At 44.0% G+C, this 19,984-nt stretch overlaps 4 protein-coding genes across 7 annotated transcripts; 1 reads left to right on the top strand and 3 right to left on the bottom strand.

The window, feature by feature from the left end:
- Window positions 1–206: 206 nt before the first annotated feature.
- hps4 (HPS4 biogenesis of lysosomal organelles complex 3 subunit 2) lies at window positions 207–9,395 on the bottom strand. Of its 3 annotated transcripts, none has more exons than XM_087848906.1 (12): window positions 8,979–9,393; window positions 8,625–8,715; window positions 8,319–8,462; window positions 8,113–8,220; window positions 6,040–6,156; window positions 5,657–5,751; window positions 5,479–5,551; window positions 2,623–2,744; window positions 1,854–2,517; window positions 1,609–1,735; window positions 1,171–1,282; window positions 207–890 (listed from the first exon to the last, which is right to left on the bottom strand). In XM_087848906.1, exons 1-12 carry the CDS (start codon window positions 9,008–9,010, stop codon window positions 719–721), a joined length of 1,857 nt encoding a protein of 618 aa, XP_087705032.1. In that variant the 5' UTR covers window positions 9,011–9,393; the 3' UTR covers window positions 207–718. The 3 variants fall into 3 exon arrangements, 2 of the variants coding, with proteins under 2 accessions (XP_087705032.1, XP_087705033.1); XR_015719828.1 differs by lacking the exon at window positions 207–890 and adding an exon at window positions 1,459–1,529 and having other exon boundaries at window positions 1,181–1,282; window positions 8,979–9,395; XM_087848907.1 differs by lacking the exon at window positions 207–890 and adding an exon at window positions 1,459–1,485 and having other exon boundaries at window positions 1,186–1,282; window positions 8,979–9,395.
- A 1,470-nt stretch (window positions 9,396–10,865) lies between these two features.
- LOC102793408 (uncharacterized) lies at window positions 10,866–14,669 on the bottom strand. Of its 2 annotated transcripts, XM_006805459.3 has the most exons (7): window positions 14,232–14,669; window positions 13,906–14,080; window positions 13,727–13,797; window positions 13,292–13,465; window positions 13,121–13,218; window positions 12,968–13,039; window positions 10,866–12,880 (listed from the first exon to the last, which is right to left on the bottom strand). In XM_006805459.3, exons 1-7 carry the CDS (start codon window positions 14,245–14,247, stop codon window positions 12,737–12,739), a joined length of 750 nt encoding a protein of 249 aa, XP_006805522.2. In that variant the 5' UTR covers window positions 14,248–14,669; the 3' UTR covers window positions 10,866–12,736. The 2 variants fall into 2 exon arrangements, with proteins under 2 accessions (XP_006805522.2, XP_087705034.1); XM_087848908.1 differs by having other exon boundaries at window positions 10,866–13,039.
- An 880-nt stretch (window positions 14,670–15,549) lies between these two features.
- Window positions 15,550–17,150, bottom strand: cox6a1 (cytochrome c oxidase subunit 6A1). Its single transcript, XM_006805416.3, has 3 exons — window positions 16,985–17,150; window positions 15,949–16,091; window positions 15,550–15,845 (listed from the first exon to the last, which is right to left on the bottom strand). The coding sequence occupies exons 1-3, from the start codon at window positions 17,127–17,129 to the stop codon at window positions 15,759–15,761; spliced, it is 375 nt and encodes a 124-aa protein (XP_006805479.1). The 5' UTR covers window positions 17,130–17,150; the 3' UTR covers window positions 15,550–15,758.
- A 1,077-nt stretch (window positions 17,151–18,227) lies between these two features.
- On the top strand, window positions 18,228–19,979 carry asgrl1 (asialoglycoprotein receptor-like 1). The gene is made up of 7 exons (XM_035914178.2): window positions 18,228–18,291; window positions 18,621–18,706; window positions 18,785–18,868; window positions 18,983–19,069; window positions 19,175–19,314; window positions 19,405–19,520; window positions 19,642–19,979. Exons 2-7 carry the CDS (start codon window positions 18,637–18,639, stop codon window positions 19,784–19,786), a joined length of 642 nt encoding a protein of 213 aa, XP_035770071.2. The 5' UTR covers window positions 18,228–18,291; window positions 18,621–18,636; the 3' UTR covers window positions 19,787–19,979.
- Window positions 19,980–19,984: the final 5 nt, after the last annotated feature.

The raw sequence follows: 19,984 nt of genomic DNA, 5'->3' as shown, positions 1-19,984 counted from the left end.
AGCTGTTTTCAACAAGTCATGAGAAAAGTAGCTCATAAGAGGCCAACTCAGAGCGGATCACATATTCATTTTATTTTAAAACACACACAAGTTCATCACAGCAAACCTCTTCTCAGACAACCTTCGAATACACACATTTTGTGTAAATGGCAGCAATAAAGACAAATCACAGTCCTAATAGCCAAATATTTAAATAACACTTTTTGATTGCTTTAGAACTTCTAGACAAATAAGCCAATACAGGAGCAGCGAACAAGCATGTTTTTCTTCTCAAATGTGGGAGAGGATTCAGTCTAAATGCATGAAAGCAACAGAAACATCTGCTGCAGACAGTTACTTTATTTTTTTGTTTGTTTAAAAGTAACAAATAAAATTAGACTCACACAAGCATGGAAGTAAACATAACCTACTTTGCTTAAGCTTTAACAAGCATCCTGTCATAGCAAATTTATAGTTACAATATAAATTTAAAAAACTGTTCTGCTGTGAATATGAGATCCACGAGGGTTTTACAGCACAGTGCCACAGCGTACGGTAATGTACAGCATGTCATGGGAACAAGTAAACCACAGCTGGAGGACAGCAAAGAAGATGTAATCCTGTTGTAAAATTTCCTACAGCAGAGCTTTTTTTTCCATTTTATTTTTTTATGTTACTTACAGGGCAGATCTTCTCCCAGTGAAATACATTTCCTCCTGAACGACCCGACGCTGGCCTGTCAGAGCAGGTTAACCCCGTGTTTCAGCAGTCTGTGCCGGGCCTTGCTGGGCAGCGAAAAAGCGCTGTCCTGGTGGTTCGGGATGCCCGAGTTCCTCAGCGAGCCTCCGTTCTGCTGGAAGTAAGTCTCCTGGGCCACGCTGCGGGTTCCATACACAGCTGTGCTGGCATTCCTGCCGACATAATGTCACGCACATTTAAATTTCAAGCCCGCTGTGCAACAAACAAACACACTAAAGACGGCAAACAGTGTGGGAGGTTTTTACCAGTAAATATCAGCTGTCAGAGCGAGATCCACGCTAGTTATGGGAAGGTTTCGGTTCAGAGGGATGGACGTGATAAACTGTCAAATAATCCCCCCTCCCTTCTAACCTTTACTTGAGTAGAAGAAGAAATCCCCCTGCCCCCTTCACCCTCTCACACCAAAAGCTACTGCATCATTGCTGTGCTGACCTGATAATAGCCTCCTGCAGAGTCTCAGTGTTACAGAAATGCGAGTGAAGAAGTGATGTGGCTCTGACAAAGGCTTGATCCCAGGCTCCCCCTGACCGGCCAGACAGGTTGGCTGCAGAGACACACAATAACAGAAGCACATTAACCTGGACAGGCATGCCTGCAGCTCAAAGGAATGCTGATCACAGTCCTTGAAATTAGCAGTTAGCTCATGCAAAGACAATCTACCAACCCTCCCCCCCTCATAGCCCCGCTGCCCTGGGTAGAGATGCAGGGACTTATACTCACTTCAGCAGAAAAGTGAAAGTTGGAAAACTGGAAGAGACAGAATGTTTGGGAATATCAGATATGAAAAAAAGCTGAAAAGACAAGCGCAGGGAGTGCCGATTATTTAACGCAGGGAGACAGCTGATTAGATATTTAAGGGGCAGTTATTACTCGTGAGCGTGCTCTGAATGCAGTCGAAATGGGCAAAGGTGTAGGGCCCTGGACCTCCCGGGGCGCCCGGAGAGATGGTCCTCAGATGGGCCTCCAGTCCATTGAGTGAAGCCAGGCTGCTGTGATACTGGAGACACATCGACAATGCCACGTATCAGCATGACAAAGGCAAAAACAACGCACTCATTTGCTTGAATTTAAATCGAGCTGCAGTTTGCAGAGGAAAAACCAAACACAGCCCTCACCACTTCCTCCATAGAAGTGGCGTCACTCATGAAGTGAGGCTCCACCAGCAGAGCCAGCACCAAGCCCTTCACTCTGTGCATGTACAACGTCATGGGGATCAGCGCATTCTCCTCTGAGGCGTGAGAGAGACGATGAGGAGGAGGAAGAAGAGGAGGAGGATCGCTCTTCCCTGCCTTGTGGCCTGAAACACTCCCACGGGAGACTCTGCTGTCTTCCTCCACCACCTTATCATCGTGCGGCTGCTCATCTCCAGACTCGACCGCTTGAAACTCAAACACACCCCCAAAAGCTCCGTCCTCTTCTCCTCCATTAAGATGGGAGTCTTCTTCAAACACGGAGCCGTCTCCTTCACTGCGAATCTGGCTGCGACCACCTGTGCTGTCCCGGGAGCGGCTCTCTTCCGCCTCATCTTCAACAGAGTGTTCTCCATTTGAGAGGAGCCTGAGCGACTGTGGAGATGGGTTGAGGGAATCGGCAGCGCTGTGGGACGAAGCTGGGCTGAACACATCGGAGTCTGATGAACGAGGGCTGAGGGACGCCTTCTGAGGAGGTTTGGACAAACTTGGATTTGACACTTGTGACTCAGTAGAAGGAGTGTCGGATAAAGTCCTTGACAGGCGGGTCTTCTTTGAGGGACCATCTCTTTGTGGCGTGGTAGGACAGCTGGAAGGTTTTAGAATATCAGAACTGTGTAAGAATGGGATTCAAGCAGCTTGTTTCAATAAGCTTCACTGAATATCATCTGTAAAATAAATAAGGAGAAACCACCTGAAACCTTTGTCGACAGGAGCGGACTGCAGGTCCTGGAGTTCAGGCGTGGTCAGGAACACAGTTGTGGAGCTGACAGCGCCGCTAAAGCTTGATGCACTTGTTCCATTAGGCCGCTGAGCCTACACAAGAAAACAAAATTATTAGTAGTTTTTGCTGCCTGTTATACAGCTGCAACACTTAAATGCAACAGGAGCAGCAGCACTCCTTGCTTCGGTGTCTTTCTGCACAATGACGGCTCTCTGAGGACCTCTGAGAGTGAAGCTGCATCATCAGCCCACTTTAATTATCCACCAGCCCACATCCTCCCAGGGAATCTAACAGGTTTGCTAGCTTGTGAGAACACCTGGCACCACACTGCACTTCTGCATGCGTCTTTGCATTAGCTGCTCATAGCTGAGCTACCCCGGGGTCACAGCAGCAGCATACAGGATGAATCACTGCGTGTGCTCAGATTAGTTGTCATGGTTTACTCCAGTTTTTCTGTTTTCTGTCATTTATAGGTTTTATTCTTTACTCTTCAACACAGCCTGAACTGTCTTAGACGAGCTTTCTTATACTTTTCTTTAAATAGTCTTCAGGAATAGTTCACCAGGCGTCTTCACGGACAAGCTCTTCTTTTTGCCTTCTGTTCTGTCTGTCTGTCAAAACACTGCTTCAATAATGTTGATGTCCAGTCTCTGGAGTGGTCGGTCCATGACTGATGGTGTTCCCCTCTGTCTTTTCTACACAGGTTTAGGGCACTGGCTGTGTGTTTGGGATCATCATCATGCTGAAAAATGAAGCTGCTTCCAATAAAACACTTTTTGGCACCGTGGATGAAAATGATGGAACTCTACTGGGTTCAGAATTCCATTAATTTTGACAAGATCTCAAAAACGACTGGTGGAAATGCAGGTCCAAACCGTGACAGAGCCTCCGCTGTGTTTTATAGATGGTCACAGACACTCAGAGTGTCTTTGAAACAAAACCTTTGCATTTGGAGATTTGGATTCATCACTCCATAAAACCTTTCTCCCCGTTTCTCTTCATTATTAATGGATTTTTTTCCCCTATTTCTTAAGTACATTGCTTTCAGATTCTATTAATCTGTTATAGATTAATAGGACACACTGCACACCATGTCAAGTTTTCATCAGGCTGAAAATATGACAACACTTAATATTCATGGTCCTGGGCCAACAGTTGGCTCAGTATTCTTAGTTTTTGTGTGTTCTTGTATTTTGTTCTTTATTTATGCCTTGGTTCCTAGGTTGTTTAGTTAAGATGTTCCTTATTCAGTAACCCCCTGTGTGCCCCTCTGTCTATCTGTGGACCCTTGTTTCCCCTCCTTGTGTTTTATTCCATGTTTCCCCAGCCCGTTATGTCCGTGCTCTCTCTCCTCCTGTCTGAACCTCTGTGTACTTCCTGTTTTACTTTGACAGTCTCTAAGTATGTGTCAGCTGTGTTCCCCATGTGCTCCCACTTCCCTCGTTTACTAGGGGTGGGGGAAAAAATCGATACTGTGTAGTATGGTGATATTTTGTTTGTAATAATGTATGGATACAGGGACAGCAGAAATCGATATTTTGTTACAAAAAAGGTTTTTGTGCTCTGACTTCAGAGCATGTTGATCCTTTTTCTGAGCAAGAATCCTGACATTCCTTCACTGTCCAAATGTGTTTAACTTGTTTATGGCAGCAATAAACATGACAGTTTACTTATTTTAATTTAAGACATGTTTTATTTTAATTAAGTTTAAAACTTTTTTATTCAATGTAAAATTATATTTTGTTTTAATTTACTTTCAAATTCTTCAGTTGCTGAAGGGGCTGCAAAGTTTTAATAAACTGCATAGTTCAGAATAGCTATAATTGTACCAGATGGTTGATTCAGTTAAGTTGGACTAGACTGTAATACAAACCGTTCAGTTTGTCAACAATAAAACTGAAATGAGAGAAAGACTGAGTGTGAGACTTTGATATTAGAGAAAATGAATATTGATAAAGTTTACCTTTATGTACAGAATCTGAATATCGCAAAATATTTTTAAAAATTGCAATAATATCGTATCGTGCGTTAAGTATTGTGATAATATCGTATCGTGGGATGTATGGTGATTCCCACCTCTATCGTTTACCCTCTGTGCATTTATGTCCACGTCTCCCTCAGTTCAGTGTCGCGTTCTCCCTCATGACTGTTCCCCTCCGTGTGTTTCTTCGTGAGTCAGTTCCTTAGTACTTCCCAGTTTAGTTTCATATTATTTTGTATCGCCTTTATCCTCTGTCAGCAATAAAGCTGTATTTTGAGTTCAGTCCTGTTTTCCCGTGAGTTTGCGTTTGGGTCCTCTCCTGCCTGCACACAGCCTGATCATGACATTAATAGTCATTCAGTTTTACAATACATACAAGCTGCTGTTTCAAACTTAAACAATTTCTTGATTGTTTATAGCCCGACATTTCAGACATTATTAAAGATCGCCTGCGTCTTAGAGAAACAAATATATAGAGTCAGTGGAGACATGTGGAAATATTATGCGTTTATAGACCTATCACATCAAAGAGAGTGACCCTGGATGAAGAATAAGTTATTCTCTGACTTCTAAAGTGCGGCTTTTGCAGCTCAAATAAAGAAATTTGTCACAAAACACTAACTGCACAGTGCATCATGGTGTCCTCACAGCGGAGGGACCCTTGAGCTTCCATCCCCTAATTATGTGTATGCGTGTGAATGGGGGAGGGGGCTGGTGCGTCTTGTCTTTTCAGGCTGCTTTACTTACGTTAACTTTTCATTATATCTACGATTTTACTACTGCTGATCTGAAGAAAAAAGAAAAAAAAAGTTTAGGAAACCTCTGGACAAATGTTGAAGTCCTACCTTGGTGTATGTTTCAGTCTCGTGAACCATGACCTTCATTGTGAGCCCTGGAGACATCTGTGTGCTGACAACTCTTTGAAGCAGATCACAAAAAAATACATTAAAAAAAAAATTCTGATTACAGAAGCTGACATTTAAAAGAAGAAGTCGTGGCCGTTCTCTTGAAACGCGAGCTCACCTTCCTCTGAACAGAATACATCCGGCTGACACTAGAGGGCAGCGCTGACAGGCCTGAAGAATGAGGGCCGCTTTGAGCAGGAGAAGAGGGTCAACCTGAGGAAATGAATCCGATGAAATGTTACCTGCAGCTCATGCAGAAATAAACAATAAAAAAATGATTTTGCTTTTATATTATCATCTACTGAGCAAATCTCCAGCGTGTGCCCACTGTATTGTTTACATGTATCCTGCAGGCACAGTAAATAAGCAGAAATGAACCGCTGACGGTTTGTCGAGCCATGCTGAGGTCTTACTCAACACCACAGGATGTTGTGATATATTCTGCCTTCTGAGTGGCGGCAGGCTAAAAGCAGAACCCCACGTGTGACCTTTAGTACTCACGTTAGTCGAGTCGATGGTCTTCAAGCAGCTGAAGATGTGACTAAGCTCTGAGGATCCTGACTGCATGTGAGAGAGGTACCTCGCCCACTGGGCTGCCAGGGTTTCCTGACTGTTGAGCTGCGAAGCAAAGGTCAAACTCGATGACAATGAGCATTTGGGGATTTTATTCAGACAGGTGGCAAATTAAAGGAAATTCGAACATTAAGGTGGCAGACCACCGTTTAACGGCACGGCCCGAAATATCTCACATGGGCCGAGATTGCTTGCCTGCCACAGCGTGTGATTCACCTTGTTGTCATACTCAGTGCTACGGATGAAGCACAGGGAGGCTCCTCAGAGAAGAGACCAGAGATGAAGGTTTGCACTGACCCTTCACACTAAGTCCACCCAAAACCATTTCAATAAAAAGCTCCACAGTGTTGCTGAAAGCCACATACATAAAGGCTTTTTTCCCCTTTAACTTGTCACTGGTTGTGCTGTTGTAACAGGGTCATAAATCACATTGTTATAATTACCCAAAATGTGTCCTAAACCCCCAAACCGTTCCTTTTATACCTGACTTTTAGGACCTCCAAGCCTGTAGTTATGTTCATCATCAGTTAGAGCCCCTTCTCATTCTTTTCTTCTTCTTCTTTGGTGCAATCCTATAAATACAGTGTACCCCTTTTGCCTCTCCCCTTTTCTACAATTCCCCTGTGGGAGAGGTGGGTGTCATTTCTTTCCAACACTTTAAAACACACATATAATTCATATTTAGCCACCTGGATGTTTCTGATTGTGATTTTAGTTCAATTATTGTCATTATTTTCCTCCACTTGGGGCAGGAACTCATCCCCGACCCGGAGTGGGCACTCCACCCTTTTCCGGCTGAGAACCATGGCCTCAGATTTGGAGGTGCTGATCCTCATTCCCGCTGCTTCACACTCGGCTGCGAACCGCTCCAGTGCGAGCTGGAGGCCCTCACCCGATGAAGCCAACAGAACCACATCATCCGCAAAAATCAGAGATGAGATTCTGAGGCCACCAAAGCGAAAGCCCTCCGCCACTTGGCTGCGCCTAGAAATCCTGTCCATAAAAATTATGAACAGAACCAACAAAGGGCAGCCGAGGAGGAGTTCAAGTATCTCGGGGTCTTGTTCGCGAGTGATGGGAGAAGGGAGCCGGAGATCGACAGACGGATTGGGGCTGCAGCTGCAGTAATGCAGGCGCTGCACCGGTCCGTCGTGGTGAAGAGGGAGCTGAGTGTAAAAGCGAAGCTCTCAATTTACCGGTCGATCTACGTCCCTACCCTCACCTATGGCCACGAGCTGTGGGTAGTGACCGAAAGGACGAGATCGCGGATACAAGCGGCGGAAATGAGCTTCCTCCGAAGGGTGGCTGGCCTCTCCCTTAGAGATAGGGTGAGAAGTTCAGCCATCTGGGAGGGGCTCAGAGTAGAGCCGCTGCTGCTCCACATCGAAAGGAGCCAGCTGAGGTGGTTTGGGCATCTGACAAGGATGCCCCCTGGGCGCCTCCTGGGTGAGGTGTTCCGGGCATGTCCCACCGGGAGGAGGCCCCGGGGCAGACCCAGGACACGCTGGAGAGATTATATCTCTCAGCTGGCCTGGGAACGCCTTGGTGTTCCCCCGGACGAGCTGGAGGAGGTGGCTGGGGAGAGGGAGGTCTGGGCCTCTTTGCTTAGGCTGCTGCCCCCGCGACCCGGCCTCGGATAAAGCAGATGAAGATGGATGGATGGATATTGTCATTATTAAGCCTGTTTTTGTTAGATGTTATAAGTGTGTAGTATGTGTGTATCATAAATGTGTTTTAGGCGCCATAAATGCTAGCATGAATATATACTCCTTGCTAGCTTGGAAGTTGTGGTGGGTTGAGCTAACCCTCTTCCCCACTGTTTGTATTTGGTCGTAGGAGCTGGAGTGGGCAAATTATTTACTTGGAGGTCTTTTACCTTTTTTATCAGACACAACGCAGAATCACACCGGTTACACTGTCAGACATCTTGATCTTTTTGTGACGATGTAAATGTTTCTTAAACCTACGTAGAACAAAGCAGAAGTATTTGTGCAGCTGCACCTGATAGCTGCGGCGGACAGGGCCGTTGTAGAAACAGAAGAGGTCAATCAGCTGGTCCAGGAACTCAGACACGCTGACAGTCGGGACATCCACCGAGCAGCCCAGCGCCTGGGGGAGAAAAGAAAACACATCCCCAGAATAACCGTTAGTGAAGCCTGAAATATCACAAGAGGTTGCCGCTGGACCACCAGTAGAGCCCCACTCACCCAGAAGAAGTCGTCTTTCATGCGGATGGCGAACTTGTTGCGCCGCAGCCTGAGCGTGCGCGCTGGAGAGGAGGAGAGCTCGGAGACGCAGCGGCCCACGCCGGCGAGCTGCCCGCACAGCAGCTCCTGTTTGTCTAGTGGGGTCTGACAGAGACATGTGATGCTTTCACAGACTTCTCTGAAATCAAGCTAAGAACATACGCACACAAATACAAGTGCTGGGAGATTGTTATCATCTTCGACACACTCCCTCACACACACACACACACTAGACGTGCAGCTTGCAGCACTTTGTGTCAGCCAGACCTCTTCAGGGTAGAAGTAGCAGATTCCGTCTCTTGTAGGATCAGCCTCTCCTGTGACCTTGGATCCATCATATAGGAAGAAATAGTTACACCTGCAGAAGTAAACACACACGAGTGGCTAAATGTGTCATTTAAGAAATAAAGAAGCAAGAAAAGACACATTTCAACCACGCATTAGTAATACTGTGCTGGAAGCAAGCATCTAATTAACTTTGCGCATAAAGATATGTGTTTGGTTTGCTATAATAATGTAGTAGCTCACTATCAGCAAAGTAGCAAAGCCGTGTATGTTTATGGTCCACCCTGCATGCTGTAGCTGGTGTCTGCAGTAAAAGTGGCTCTCAGCGGATCTTACATTCTTGAATCTGGCTGCAGAAGCTCAGCCATGACCGACGCGAAGCCCCCAGAAGCCCCTCAGTCATCGGCTATCTTGTATCCATCCGCCCGAGCAGGCTGAAGATGCACTCTGACACACACACACACACACACAACTACTAAAACACAAAAAGTGGAACTGATGTTTTATCCGCGAATTCTGATCTTAGTAATCGCCTGTCACGCCGCAGACGGTCCGCTGTTTGCCGCAGATCACTCAAAACACGGCCACGGAGCGTGTTTTCACGCCATGTTTACGTTTCGCTCGCCGTAAGTTTTAATCACTTCCACACAGAGAAAATATCGCCACTTGAGGAATGCAGGGCAGTCACACGCTGTGGAAATCATGTGAAAGGACGGCGAGCGCACAGGGACAAACTAGTGCGCCATTACGCTTCACATTACTAGAAACGTGAAGACGAGAGTGTGAGGATTACTCACTGCTGGTTGGCGGATTGATTATGATCCCAGTGTCGGTGCTTTTACGTGAAATTGTTGTGAAAAGTGTCACTTTCTTCTTATTTTGTTTGTTTGTTTGTTTTGTAAAACTATCATGGCGTTTTCAGACAACGTGCTTCTTAAACATCTTTGAATGCTTGAATCCTGCACAGTCAAATGTGTCTATTTTAAGCCATTTTTATTGGTAATGAACAGGCTTTATGAAGGGCTAAAATCAAGAAATGATCAGTATTGCAAGCCTGGTTGCTCCTGCTCCATATTTACAGTCAGTCCAGTCCTTTTGACACTTAAAACTTCTTTATAGAAATGTGATATTTCTTTCCATGTTGGCCAGATCTCTCTTCAAAGAGACAATTTTTTTAGTCTCAGTAAATAGTCCCTTTACCAAACCTTGATCGCAGCTTCTACTTTGTGACAGGGACTTTCTTTCTGCCTCGGAATGACTTGATATCATTCATGAGTTATGTTTGAGGTGTTTTTGACATATTATAGCCCAAGAAGTCATTTACAACTGTTTAAATTACTCGTTAATTTATGTGGAAACGGATGCTTTAGGCAGAACTTTTTTAAAAAGAGGAAGAAATCACATTCACACAAAACTAATGTTTTGTTTTTATTGTATTTTATTTTTAAATTAAACCGGTGGCACATCACATGGACCGTTTCTGCGTATTGCTCCATAAGACTTCGACAACAACCGATCATAAGCCTGGAAACGTGAAATGCCCGCGTGCTCTTCATCCTTGGAAAGGCAGTGCCAGACGCTTTTGGCAGGAAAGGTGACCTCCAGCAGCTCCACTCTCACGCACGCTGTTAAAGGTCGAGCGTGGATTTAAAACTGCGCAACAAGAACGCGTTTGTAACGAGACCCTCTCAGCATCACGCGTGTTTCCACTCCGACTGGATCGGAAAATTTTGAAACGCTCTACATCTTACAGCCGCTTTGACTTCACAGTTTCCTCCGCAGAGCCATCGCACATCCGTTTCTCTGCTCTTGATTAAGGATGGCTTCCATTCGTGGGCCGTGAACGCGCACCGCTCGCCAGCCCATGGCTGCAGGAAAGCGCGATGACACTGGACTCAGCTGCTTATCAGGTGAGAGAGGGCGACGTTTAAGCATGCAGCTGTTCACGAGGAGGGACTCGAGTTTAATATTTTTGGCGAGTTTTCACTCCCAGTCCAGCCCAGACATTTCGATTTAGTGTCCAAGCCTCCTGAGGACGTGCAGCTGCTGGACAATGTCCACGCCTAACGGCGAACTCTGGACCCACAAACAAGCGCGCAGTGCACTGTGGGAGTCCAAGGACACACCTGTCTCTGTATAAAAGTCTTCACAACCCATTCTCCTGCACACCGGACTCAACAGCGATGATAATGAAGTAGTAATAGTTACACTAAGCAGCCACACTTTTACCAAAATTAATATTTAATCAACATAATGATTAACAGTTGAGTTTTTTCTACTCTTAACCTCATGATTTTTACATCACTCTTTGGAGATAAATCTCAGAGAGTTAGAGCTGTTCATAGATTAAGAGCAGACAACGATTCTTATAAACTGCGAAGTTTATGCGTTTGAAAATCACGTGACCCAGCGGCCTGTTTATTAGGAGGCCTCCAGCAGCGACAGAACAGTTAGCACCAATTTTCTGCTTGCTGGTGGTTGAAAACAAAGAGTCAGCTTTGCTGTAGAAGGTTTCCAACTGAGCAAAGTGACTCAGATGTATCTGCATGGCAGCCACGATAAGAGCTGGTGAAATTCCTTGGACACTAAAGATGCTCAGATTAGGGATGCACCGATACAGATACTGGTATCGGGCCGATACTGTAAAATGTGTGTGTACTCATACTCCTAAAAGTTAACCGATACCAACTTATTTCATTAATCAGAGGGTGGCTTGTCATTTCTGTTGTAGTTTTTTAGATTAGCCACTAGGGGGGCAATTATTATTTTATTTATTATTTATTTTATAATAATTATTTTGTTTGTTTGTTTACAATATGGACACTCTGCAATAATTTAAAAGTTTAATTTATTCGCAAACCTAATTTGTATTTATTTTATTCCAAACAGAAGTGTTTATTTATTATTCTGAAAGCTCGAGACAGTGCCAATAGTTCAGTGATATTTTGTAAAATTACAATGTGGAGACTCTGCAATAATTTAACAGAAGTGCTTATTTTTCACTTGAAATTTTTTTGTGGTCATTTTTATTAAGATTTTATTTTTTATCGGCAGAGAATAAAATAAAACCTGTCTTCCAATTCATTGCATTTGTGTGTGTGTGTGGTAGAAGTATCGTTTTTTTGTACTCTGTATCGGCAAGTACTCAGATCCAAGTATCGGTATCGTATCGGTTTGAAAAAATTGGTATCTTTGCATCCCTAGCTCAGATGCTTCCTATCCTTTAGCAGAGGATAGGCTGGAGCGTCCTGTATTAAAAAACCAACATGACTGAGAAATGACGCAAGTCATCACATAATCTCCCGCGCTGAGCTTCGTTTAGGCAACGCAAGGAAATGATGAACTGTTACAAATCTGTCACGTCATGAAGATGTCTCCTTGTGTGAGACACTGTGTGGTTTAATGAAGTATCTCTATAAATAACCATAACTAGCTGGAATAAAATCATCAAAACAGAGCAAGGCTTCTGGTGGAACATTAGCTGCATCTGCTTAGCAACGGCATCCATTAATGTGACTTCAGAGAAAGGTTAATAAAAGTGGATCAGCAAGAACTCTCTGTCACATCTTTCCTGGACCTCAGGACGTTTTCCAAGGAGCTTGAGAATTTCAATGTAAAATTTTAAGCATAAGATTTGGACCAGTTGTCACAAATACATATAAAAGGTCCTAAAAAATCTCTTCTGACATTAAAGCCATCTGTTGTTGCATTCGTTCGTTTAAACCTGCTGTGGTAGAGTACAGTGAACATGGTGCTCTCACAGGCTCCACTTACGTGCTACTGTGAACCCTCAAGCAGCCATGCTGCCTTCCATCAGTGCGCTTTAAACACTCTCGTGGTCTGAGAATCGGTGTACGGCAGCATCAGCACCGTTGCATAAGTTGTGTGATGCAATATTGCAAAAAAAAACGGTAGTGACATGCATCATTACAACCTTGACCAGCATGTAAGAGATTATGCTGCCTACAGCTGCAGCCAACTACAACCTAAACACACCTCTGTGAGCGTGCCGGGGTAAAAGGCAACATGTCATTTCAACAAATTCTTGTTTTTCCACATAAAAGGATAAAAGTACTTTTGTTTTTTCCTTGCAATCACATCAGCTGCTTGTCAAGTAATAAGATTTCTTTCTCCAGCTTCCTCATTTTAAGTGCTCTATAAGCCATCTCTTGGTCCCGGTTCTCGATCTCCTTCTTGAGGTAGGAGCAGTAGAGAGACCTGAGGTTTTCTGTCTGCTTCTGTGAATCAGATGACACAAAACATGCGCTCTTGTTGCATTCGTTTCTTCTCATTAGCACAGGACAGCTGTGACAAATGGACCTCACCTCTCCGCTTCTGCCACCAGCTGTGGCGCCAGCTGCGTTGGCGCCCTCCTGCAAGCTGCTGCCGAGAACGTCCTGTTAAAAAGAGCAATCCAGTCTTCACGCCAAGTACTCACAGGCAAAAGCTCCAGGAGATGCACGCGCAGCAGTACTCACCCCCTCAAACTGAGTGTCACTAATGTCCGTCTCGTCGCTGCTGAGGCTCTCGGGTTCAGTCTTTGTTATGGGCAGCAGGAGGACAGGGTGGCCCGACACTGCAGCAGCGAAGCAACATTTAAATGAGCCAATGTGGAAACCTTTGCAGGGATGCTCGTGAATTTCACCTACCGCTCATGAAAGAGCTGTCAGACACAGCTGCTGGGTCAATACAGGCGCCTCCAGGGAGAACCTCCACCCTCAGCCCGTTGTCTTTGTGATGCGGCACGTCGTCCTCACCCGAGTTCAGAGACGGGGTCGCCGAGCCGCCCTCGTTTCTCATCATTGCAACCCTTTTCCTTTTTGCTGCACAGGGACAGATTTGACAGGTACGTAACACACCTGGACTTTACCGACTCTGAGCCAGTGCAGGAAGAGAAACACTGAATGTTATACAGCTCCGTCATGCTAGTGCATGTATGTGCATAAAGCATTTTAACAATGCGGAGAGTTTATAAGCTCAAAGATAATAAACTCATTCATTTAGACTTAATGATTTGCAGAAAACCTCTTTTACAAAGCAACTGCTGACTCGCTGAGATCAAAACTAAGACAAAGTGTTTGCACCTGTTTGCACAATGTTCTTGTGTTTGACTTTTACTTGCTGCCATGTCCTTTTGTAGCCACTGTCTGAGACCCTGTGAAGCAGGAAAAATAAAGATGTGTCAGTACAGACTGCAGGGGTCTATATTCAATAATTTGAATATAGGTCAATCACACTCACACGAGTGAATAAATGTCCTTACGCGTTTATTTTATCAGCAATTCTCTGCCAGGCTTCCTCTCTGAGTTTCGAGGCACTGGTGGTGTTGGATTTAGCTGTTAGTATCTCTCTCTCCTCTTCATACAACTTCAGAATGAGCTCCTGCTCTTTGGAGCTGAAAAAATGCGCCCTCTCCTGTTTCCTCATTATCTGAAAATCTGTTTTAAAACAACACAGAAATATAAATGTACTATAAATGTACATGAGTGAGAGTCAAAAACCACGTGATGATTGTTGTTGGTTTTGATTGTTTTTTGGGGTTTTTTTGTTACAGTTTATGTGATGTGGTCTTGCACAAAGTCTCCTCACCTCCGTCTGCGTTCATGGATTTCGATCCGGGTTTCTGCGTTCGACTGATCTTCCCTTCGTGGAGGAGCGGGGACGCGCAGTTATCCGAGATGTTTCAATGCTAGATTTAGTAATCAAATCGTAACCCGCGGTCGCGAGACGGAGTAAAGCCGAGCTTGATCGATGCCACGGTTAGTTACGGCACGAGTCCCATCATCAGTTAGCCTCGAAAAAACCAGACGCGGGCAAAGGTAAACGGTGTCATTGAGCTGTCTATCAGCGAGCTTTGTTAACCCTGGATTTTCTAATTCGGCTTAAAGCGCGTTCACGTGAAAGAGGTGGAGTCTGTAACAAAGAGCGAGTCACGTGCGCGAATCATCACATCATCACTGATAACGTTAATGGTTGTTGGGTCGGGACAAGCTTACAGAGCTGGTTTATAGACACTGGTGACCTGTGGAAAACGTAGGAGTCATGTCGGGTTTTGGGGGTTGGGGTTGGGGGTGGGGGTAGTCACAGACTGAACGGGCACAAGCCTGACCCAGATTTTACTGAGTGTAACAGAGGAAGACAGGTGTGAACAATACACAAGAGCTGCTTCAGCGCTGGAGTTGCAGGCACTCCCTCAGCAAGACATCACAAAGCTTTTACTGGGGAAAGCTCCTCTATTAGGACTTGTCAGTGTCTGCTATGAACAGGGTCTATTAAGATTTTGTGTGTGATCTACAAGAAAAAACAAATGATATTAAACAATGATGGCTGCATAGTGTAGTGATTCACGTGACCATGAAATCAACGTGCTCTGCTACCTATCGTGACTAAGGCAGCTGATGAGAGTAGCTTTATATTGAAGAATGATAATTATTTACAAACTGTAACTCCTGTGCTTGGTGAGTATGCCTTTTCAATAAAACTGCTGTTAGTAATTAGAAATTAGATCCAAACCTCTCACAAAAAAGGTTAAAATCTGGCCAGAACAGGCCGTCTCTGTGACAGGACTGCTTCATGGATACCGACTGGTCACTGTTTGAGAGCAAGAATGTAGAGAAACATACTGAGACTGTGCTGTTCTATTTCACTTTTTGCACTGGCAACGTTATTGTCGCAAAATACCGCCAGCTTTTCCCCAGCCAGGATGAGTGACGTGCGGCTCCTCCTCAGAGTCTGTAACAGCACCTACAGGGCAAAGGACAAGGTGCAGTTTTCCAGTGCCAGAGCAAACCCAAAGCAGGGACATGTACAGGATAAACAAACAACAGCCCAACTGGGTAATTCTAGTTATTTTCTAACTGGAAATAAAATGGGTCAAACTGCATGGATACATACAAGAAACATGAAGTGAGGTAATAGAAGTTACTTTATTTATGTTAAGTCAGACATTTTGTATAATGGTCCAGAACAAAGGAGCTATTGGTTCAGGTGCCCTGTGTTAAGAGCACAGAGGTAAAACGATTAAAGAGGAAAGAGTAAACTGTGAATAGGAGTGTGGTCCAATAACAACTGCTTAACAAGGACTGATCCCATCTGTGACATCTGGAGGTTTGTTTTTTACTCGTGTCCCTCATAGCCATCAGGAAGAGGATTCACATGTGAGTTGTGGAAAAGACTTTTGTTGCCATCACCCCAGGGGAAACGCTAATGGGAGGGGAAGCATAAGAAAAACATAATTAAGTCAAAAATAATGTTGTTGTTTTTTTTAAAGGCAGCACTTAAAATTACAAGTCTCACGAAGTCAGACCTTGCTGCGAATGCGAAGATGGGCGTAGGGGACAAACTCTGGTTGCTCATGGCTGTGGTGCTGCTCCTTCAAGAATGTGTTCAACATGCAAACTCCAACACCTGGAAGGGCAACCACGAAGGTGAGGATCTTCCAGGTCTTACCTGGGGATAAGAAATCAGAATTATTTAACTAACAAGTAACAATAACAATAGAAAGAAGAGCAAAAGAGAAGTAAAAACGATAACAACGTGCTGACATCTGACACTGTTAGATCATATGAATGCCCGTGTGACAGTCGACAGAGCATGCCCTTGACCAGAACTAAATCCAAGAAATACAACCAGTTTAACTCACTAAAAGACAGTTACATTCAAATTGGGTCCAAATATACACCATATAAAAAGGCTCCACTGGATGCATGTTGTTACTTTCAGCTGTAAGATTTTTGATAAGATTCTGTAAGATATGACCTCACTGACTGAATAGTTAGACACGGTTTAAAGTCTCTCTTTTAAAAGACTGTCAATGCGAAATGCAAAATTAACTGTGCATTTATACAAGAACAGTTCATCTTCCTTGTATCTCCACAATTATTCAACTCTTCTCAATTCAGTTTAAAGCTGTCCTTTTCCTTCCAGCTCAAAACGCATGCCTATCCTCTCTTTATCTTAACACTCGTCTGCCGTTCTCGTGTTGAAATAAATACTTCCTTTACAAGCTGCCTGTCATAACGATTATCAGGTGTCTTTATGACTATCCTTTGATCTTTTGTTGCACTTTAGCTCGTAAGACATGCTGTTCGTCACACTGCTCCACTTTTAAATCATGTTAACTGACAGACTGCGCTGCTGTGAGACACAGACAACAACAAATGCAAGAAAATCACATGTTTCGGGGGGCAGTGACTACGTGCTCTCCTCTCAAGGATGCATTGCTACTGCTAATGCTAACGCTAGCTAGCTCAGCAAGGTCACTGGATCCAACATAACAGGTCGTCTTAAAGCCAAAACAAATTAAATGCAACCACTGGTGTAAAATAGAGTGTTATAATTACCTGACTGCTCGCCGTGTCCGGCAGCGGCAGAGAGCTGACGCCGGGTTTGGGTCAAAGAAGACCTCAGCAACACTTGAGAGAAACGTCCAAAGGCCGCCATTTTCCTTTCTGGCTGACGAAGAGACCGGAAGAGGTTTGTACACATGCGTGACGTAAAGGCCGGACAACTGTGAGCTCTGCTGTGTCACCAAGCGGTGAGACGGAGAACTGCAGCCTGCATTTCACATTAAAACATCACAGCTGTAACCGTGATCTGTTTTCTCTGATTTCATGTGGTGCGAGGTTTTATATATCCCTATAATATCCTGAATATTTATAACTGGGCTATTTGTATTTATTAAAGGTATTTCTCATATTTTGTAACTTTGTAAAATATTGTTATATTTAATTTAGTTCAGCCTCCCCTCAGTTTCTGTATATTGTATATTGAATGCAAAATTCAATTCAATTCAATTTTATTTATATAGCGCCAAATCACAACAACAGTCGCCTCAAGGCGCTACAATAATACATACAGAGAAAAACCCAACAATCATATGACCCCCTATGAGCAAGTACTTTGGCAACAGTGGGAAGGAAAAACTCCCTTTTAACAGGAAGAAACCTCCGGCAGAACCAGGCTCAGGGAGGGGCTGGGCTATCTGCTGTGATTGGTTGGGGTGAGAGAAGGAAGACAGGATAAAAGACATGCTGTGGAAGAGAGACAGAGGTTAATAACAAGTGTGATTCAATGCAGAGAGGTCTATTAATACATAGTGAGTGAGAAAGGTGACTGGAAAGGAAAAACTCAATGCATCATGAGAATCCCCCAGCAGCCTATGTGCAGCAATTTATGTAGCATGCTATACAGTTTATATGGAGGGAAAAAATATTTCTAATGATCCTGAAAGTCACCTCTATTCTTCAGCACAGCCTGAACTGTCTTAAGCAAGCTTTCTTCTAATTTCTTTAAGTAGTTTCTAGGAATGACTGTCTGCCACGCTGCTCCAGTAATGTTTGGGATCCTTTCCACATGGTATTGCATGGTGGATCAAAATCCGATTGTACTTTTCAGTGTTTATAATTCACTCAAATTTGACTAGATCCCCAACACCACTGTAGCTAGTTTTTTTGGACTTTCATTTCTTTTTGTTACAGCCCCTAAATTCTCTCAACTTCACCCCAAGAGAATGATTCATAAACCTTAAATAACTATAACACATTATAAACGTCTCCTGTGCCTGGAATGTGTTTCTCTTTAAACAGGGGAGGATTTTGTGGGGTTGCATGGTCAGAGTCCAGATACGCAGATACTCTGGCTGATCAAGGTGAGTGATAAGTTTTATGGCTTTGCAGGCTTAGACTAGTGCATGACACACGGGGTTATAAACGTAATCATCTAAATATCAATAAATACAACAAGTATTTACATAATTTAAATTTACAATAACTCAAATTTTAGCTGTACACCTTTGAAAGTGTTTACTTTTAGACTATTAAAAGACCAGCGTCTATTTATTGAAGCATTAATAGTTAACATAATATGAGGCCTAAAAACAAACAAGAACCATTTGGTTGACCTCTTGTAGTCTGATCATGTCTCTAGACTGAATCCTGGTAACTGCGCTTTAAGTACTTATGCACACATTTGCATCAGCTGATTTCTTTCAGCAATGGAGCTTCAGTATCACCAGGTTGGATCTTTGGATAGAAGCTCTGTCCATGAAAACACCACAAAGACAGGTAACATTTTCATGTCACTTCATTTTAATCAAGTAGTTTCCAGTAGTTTCCAGTGATTTGGTTGGTTCCTGTTTGTAGGTATGAAGAGGATTGTGATCTTTGTGCTCTATGGGCTGCTGGTGCTGCTGTTGTTGATTCTGCTGCAGGTAACCGGGATCAAATGTACGACTATAGTCCACAGTGACCACAGTCAAGTAAAGCTGGTTCATTCATATATTATTATATAACTGTATAGGAATCTAACCATTTTCTTTCTATCATTTCTTTATCTTAAAGTTTCACAGTTAAGCAGGGAAATCACAGATCTCAAACAGTATCTTGGGAAAACGAACCATGGAGGAACAACATCAGCTCTCAGTTCAGGTTAAAAAACAAAATGATATCTGGTTTGAATATGTGCACACATAAACCTTTTAGTCCTCTTCACAATCTTGCGCTGTCGTTTTGTGGTTTTCCACATCATAATAGGAACATGCAGCGAAGGCTGGGTGTCTTACCAGAGTAGCTGTTACCTGGTATCCATCACCAGTATAACCTGGAGCAAAGCAGAGGAGCAGTGCAAAGCACACGGAGGACACCTGCTGGTTCTGAACACTGCGGAGGAATTGGTGAGCTCCTTATCACATCAGCTTGCTGTGAACGTGCCAATTAAGAAGCACACATAGTCTTAAACAAAGGGGTTTTTTAATCACTTCTAGGACTACATTTCCAGAATTGTTCCAATCAAGTATACCTATTGGATCGGACTCGTAGAACGACATCACGAGGGACAGTGGAGCTGGGTGGACGGAACTGACTACAGGTCAACCCCAACGTAAGCGAAATGTAAAAACAAAATGTAAAGACAGATGAGTGGGAGGAACAAATCGAAGCAGAAGGAAGTCATCGCTGTGTGTGGCATCATTATTTCTCCTCCCTCTTCTGATTGTGTTCAGTTTCTGGGATGAAGGTCAGCCAGACGACTGGGACAATGGAGAGGACTGCGGGCAGCTTCATCCGTCTAAACCATGTGAACGCAGGTTGTGGAATGATGCCGACTGTAACATCACGTGCCGCTACATCTGTGAGAAAAGGGCATGAGGAACAGGGGAACTCCCTGAGATGACAACCCCGCCCCTCCCTCGCCAGCAAGACAGACCCTGCATGGCAGGCAGGAGTCAGAATGATGGAAAAGATGTTACTGATGCTGATGTGTCACAGAATTAGATGAAACGTGCATGTATGTCTTTGAGTCTTTTCTTGGACAATAAATAAATAGCTATGGAAACAATAGCACTT

The sequence above is a fragment of the Neolamprologus brichardi genome, chromosome 12 (assembly GCF_056152115.1).
Source record: "Neolamprologus brichardi isolate AB-2024 chromosome 12, ASM5615211v1, whole genome shotgun sequence".
NCBI classification, from domain to species: Eukaryota; Metazoa; Chordata; class Actinopteri; order Cichliformes; family Cichlidae; genus Neolamprologus; species Neolamprologus brichardi.
This window is presented reverse-complemented; position numbering and strand designations above follow the sequence as displayed.

Coding starts and splice junctions, on each gene's coding strand:
- hps4 (XM_087848906.1), bottom strand. CDS start 9,010: ATGGCTGAGCTTCTGCAGCCAGATTCAAGAAT. Junction 8,716..8,978: donor CTGCAGCCAGATTCAAGAAT/GTAAGATCCGCT, acceptor TTACTTCTGCAG/GTGTAACTATTTCTTCCTAT. Junction 8,221..8,318: donor TGAAAGACGACTTCTTCTGG/GTGAGTGGGGCT, acceptor TTTCTCCCCCAG/GCGCTGGGCTGCTCGGTGGA.
- cox6a1 (XM_006805416.3), bottom strand. CDS start 17,129: ATGTGTACAAACCTCTTCCGGTCTCTTCGTCAGCCAGAAAGGAAAATG. Junction 16,092..16,984: donor CGGACACGGCGAGCAGTCAG/GTAATTATAACA, acceptor TCTTATCCCCAG/GTAAGACCTGGAAGATCCTC. Junction 15,846..15,948: donor ATCTTCGCATTCGCAGCAAG/GTCTGACTTCGT, acceptor CCCTCCCATTAG/CGTTTCCCCTGGGGTGATGG.
- LOC102793408 (XM_087848908.1), bottom strand. Junction 13,466..13,726: donor CAAGAACATTGTGCAAACAG/GTGCAAACACTT, acceptor GTCCCTGTGCAG/CAAAAAGGAAAAGGGTTGCA. Junction 13,219..13,291: donor TGACAGCTCTTTCATGAGCG/GTAGGTGAAATT, acceptor TCGCTGCTGCAG/TGTCGGGCCACCCTGTCCTC.
- asgrl1 (XM_035914178.2), top strand. CDS start 18,637: ATGGAGCTTCAGTATCACCAGGTTGGATCTTTGGATAGAAGCTCTGTC. Junction 18,869..18,982: donor GCAGGTAACCGGGATCAAAT/GTACGACTATAG, acceptor TTTATCTTAAAG/TTTCACAGTTAAGCAGGGAA. Junction 19,070..19,174: donor AACATCAGCTCTCAGTTCAG/GTTAAAAAACAA, acceptor ACATCATAATAG/GAACATGCAGCGAAGGCTGG.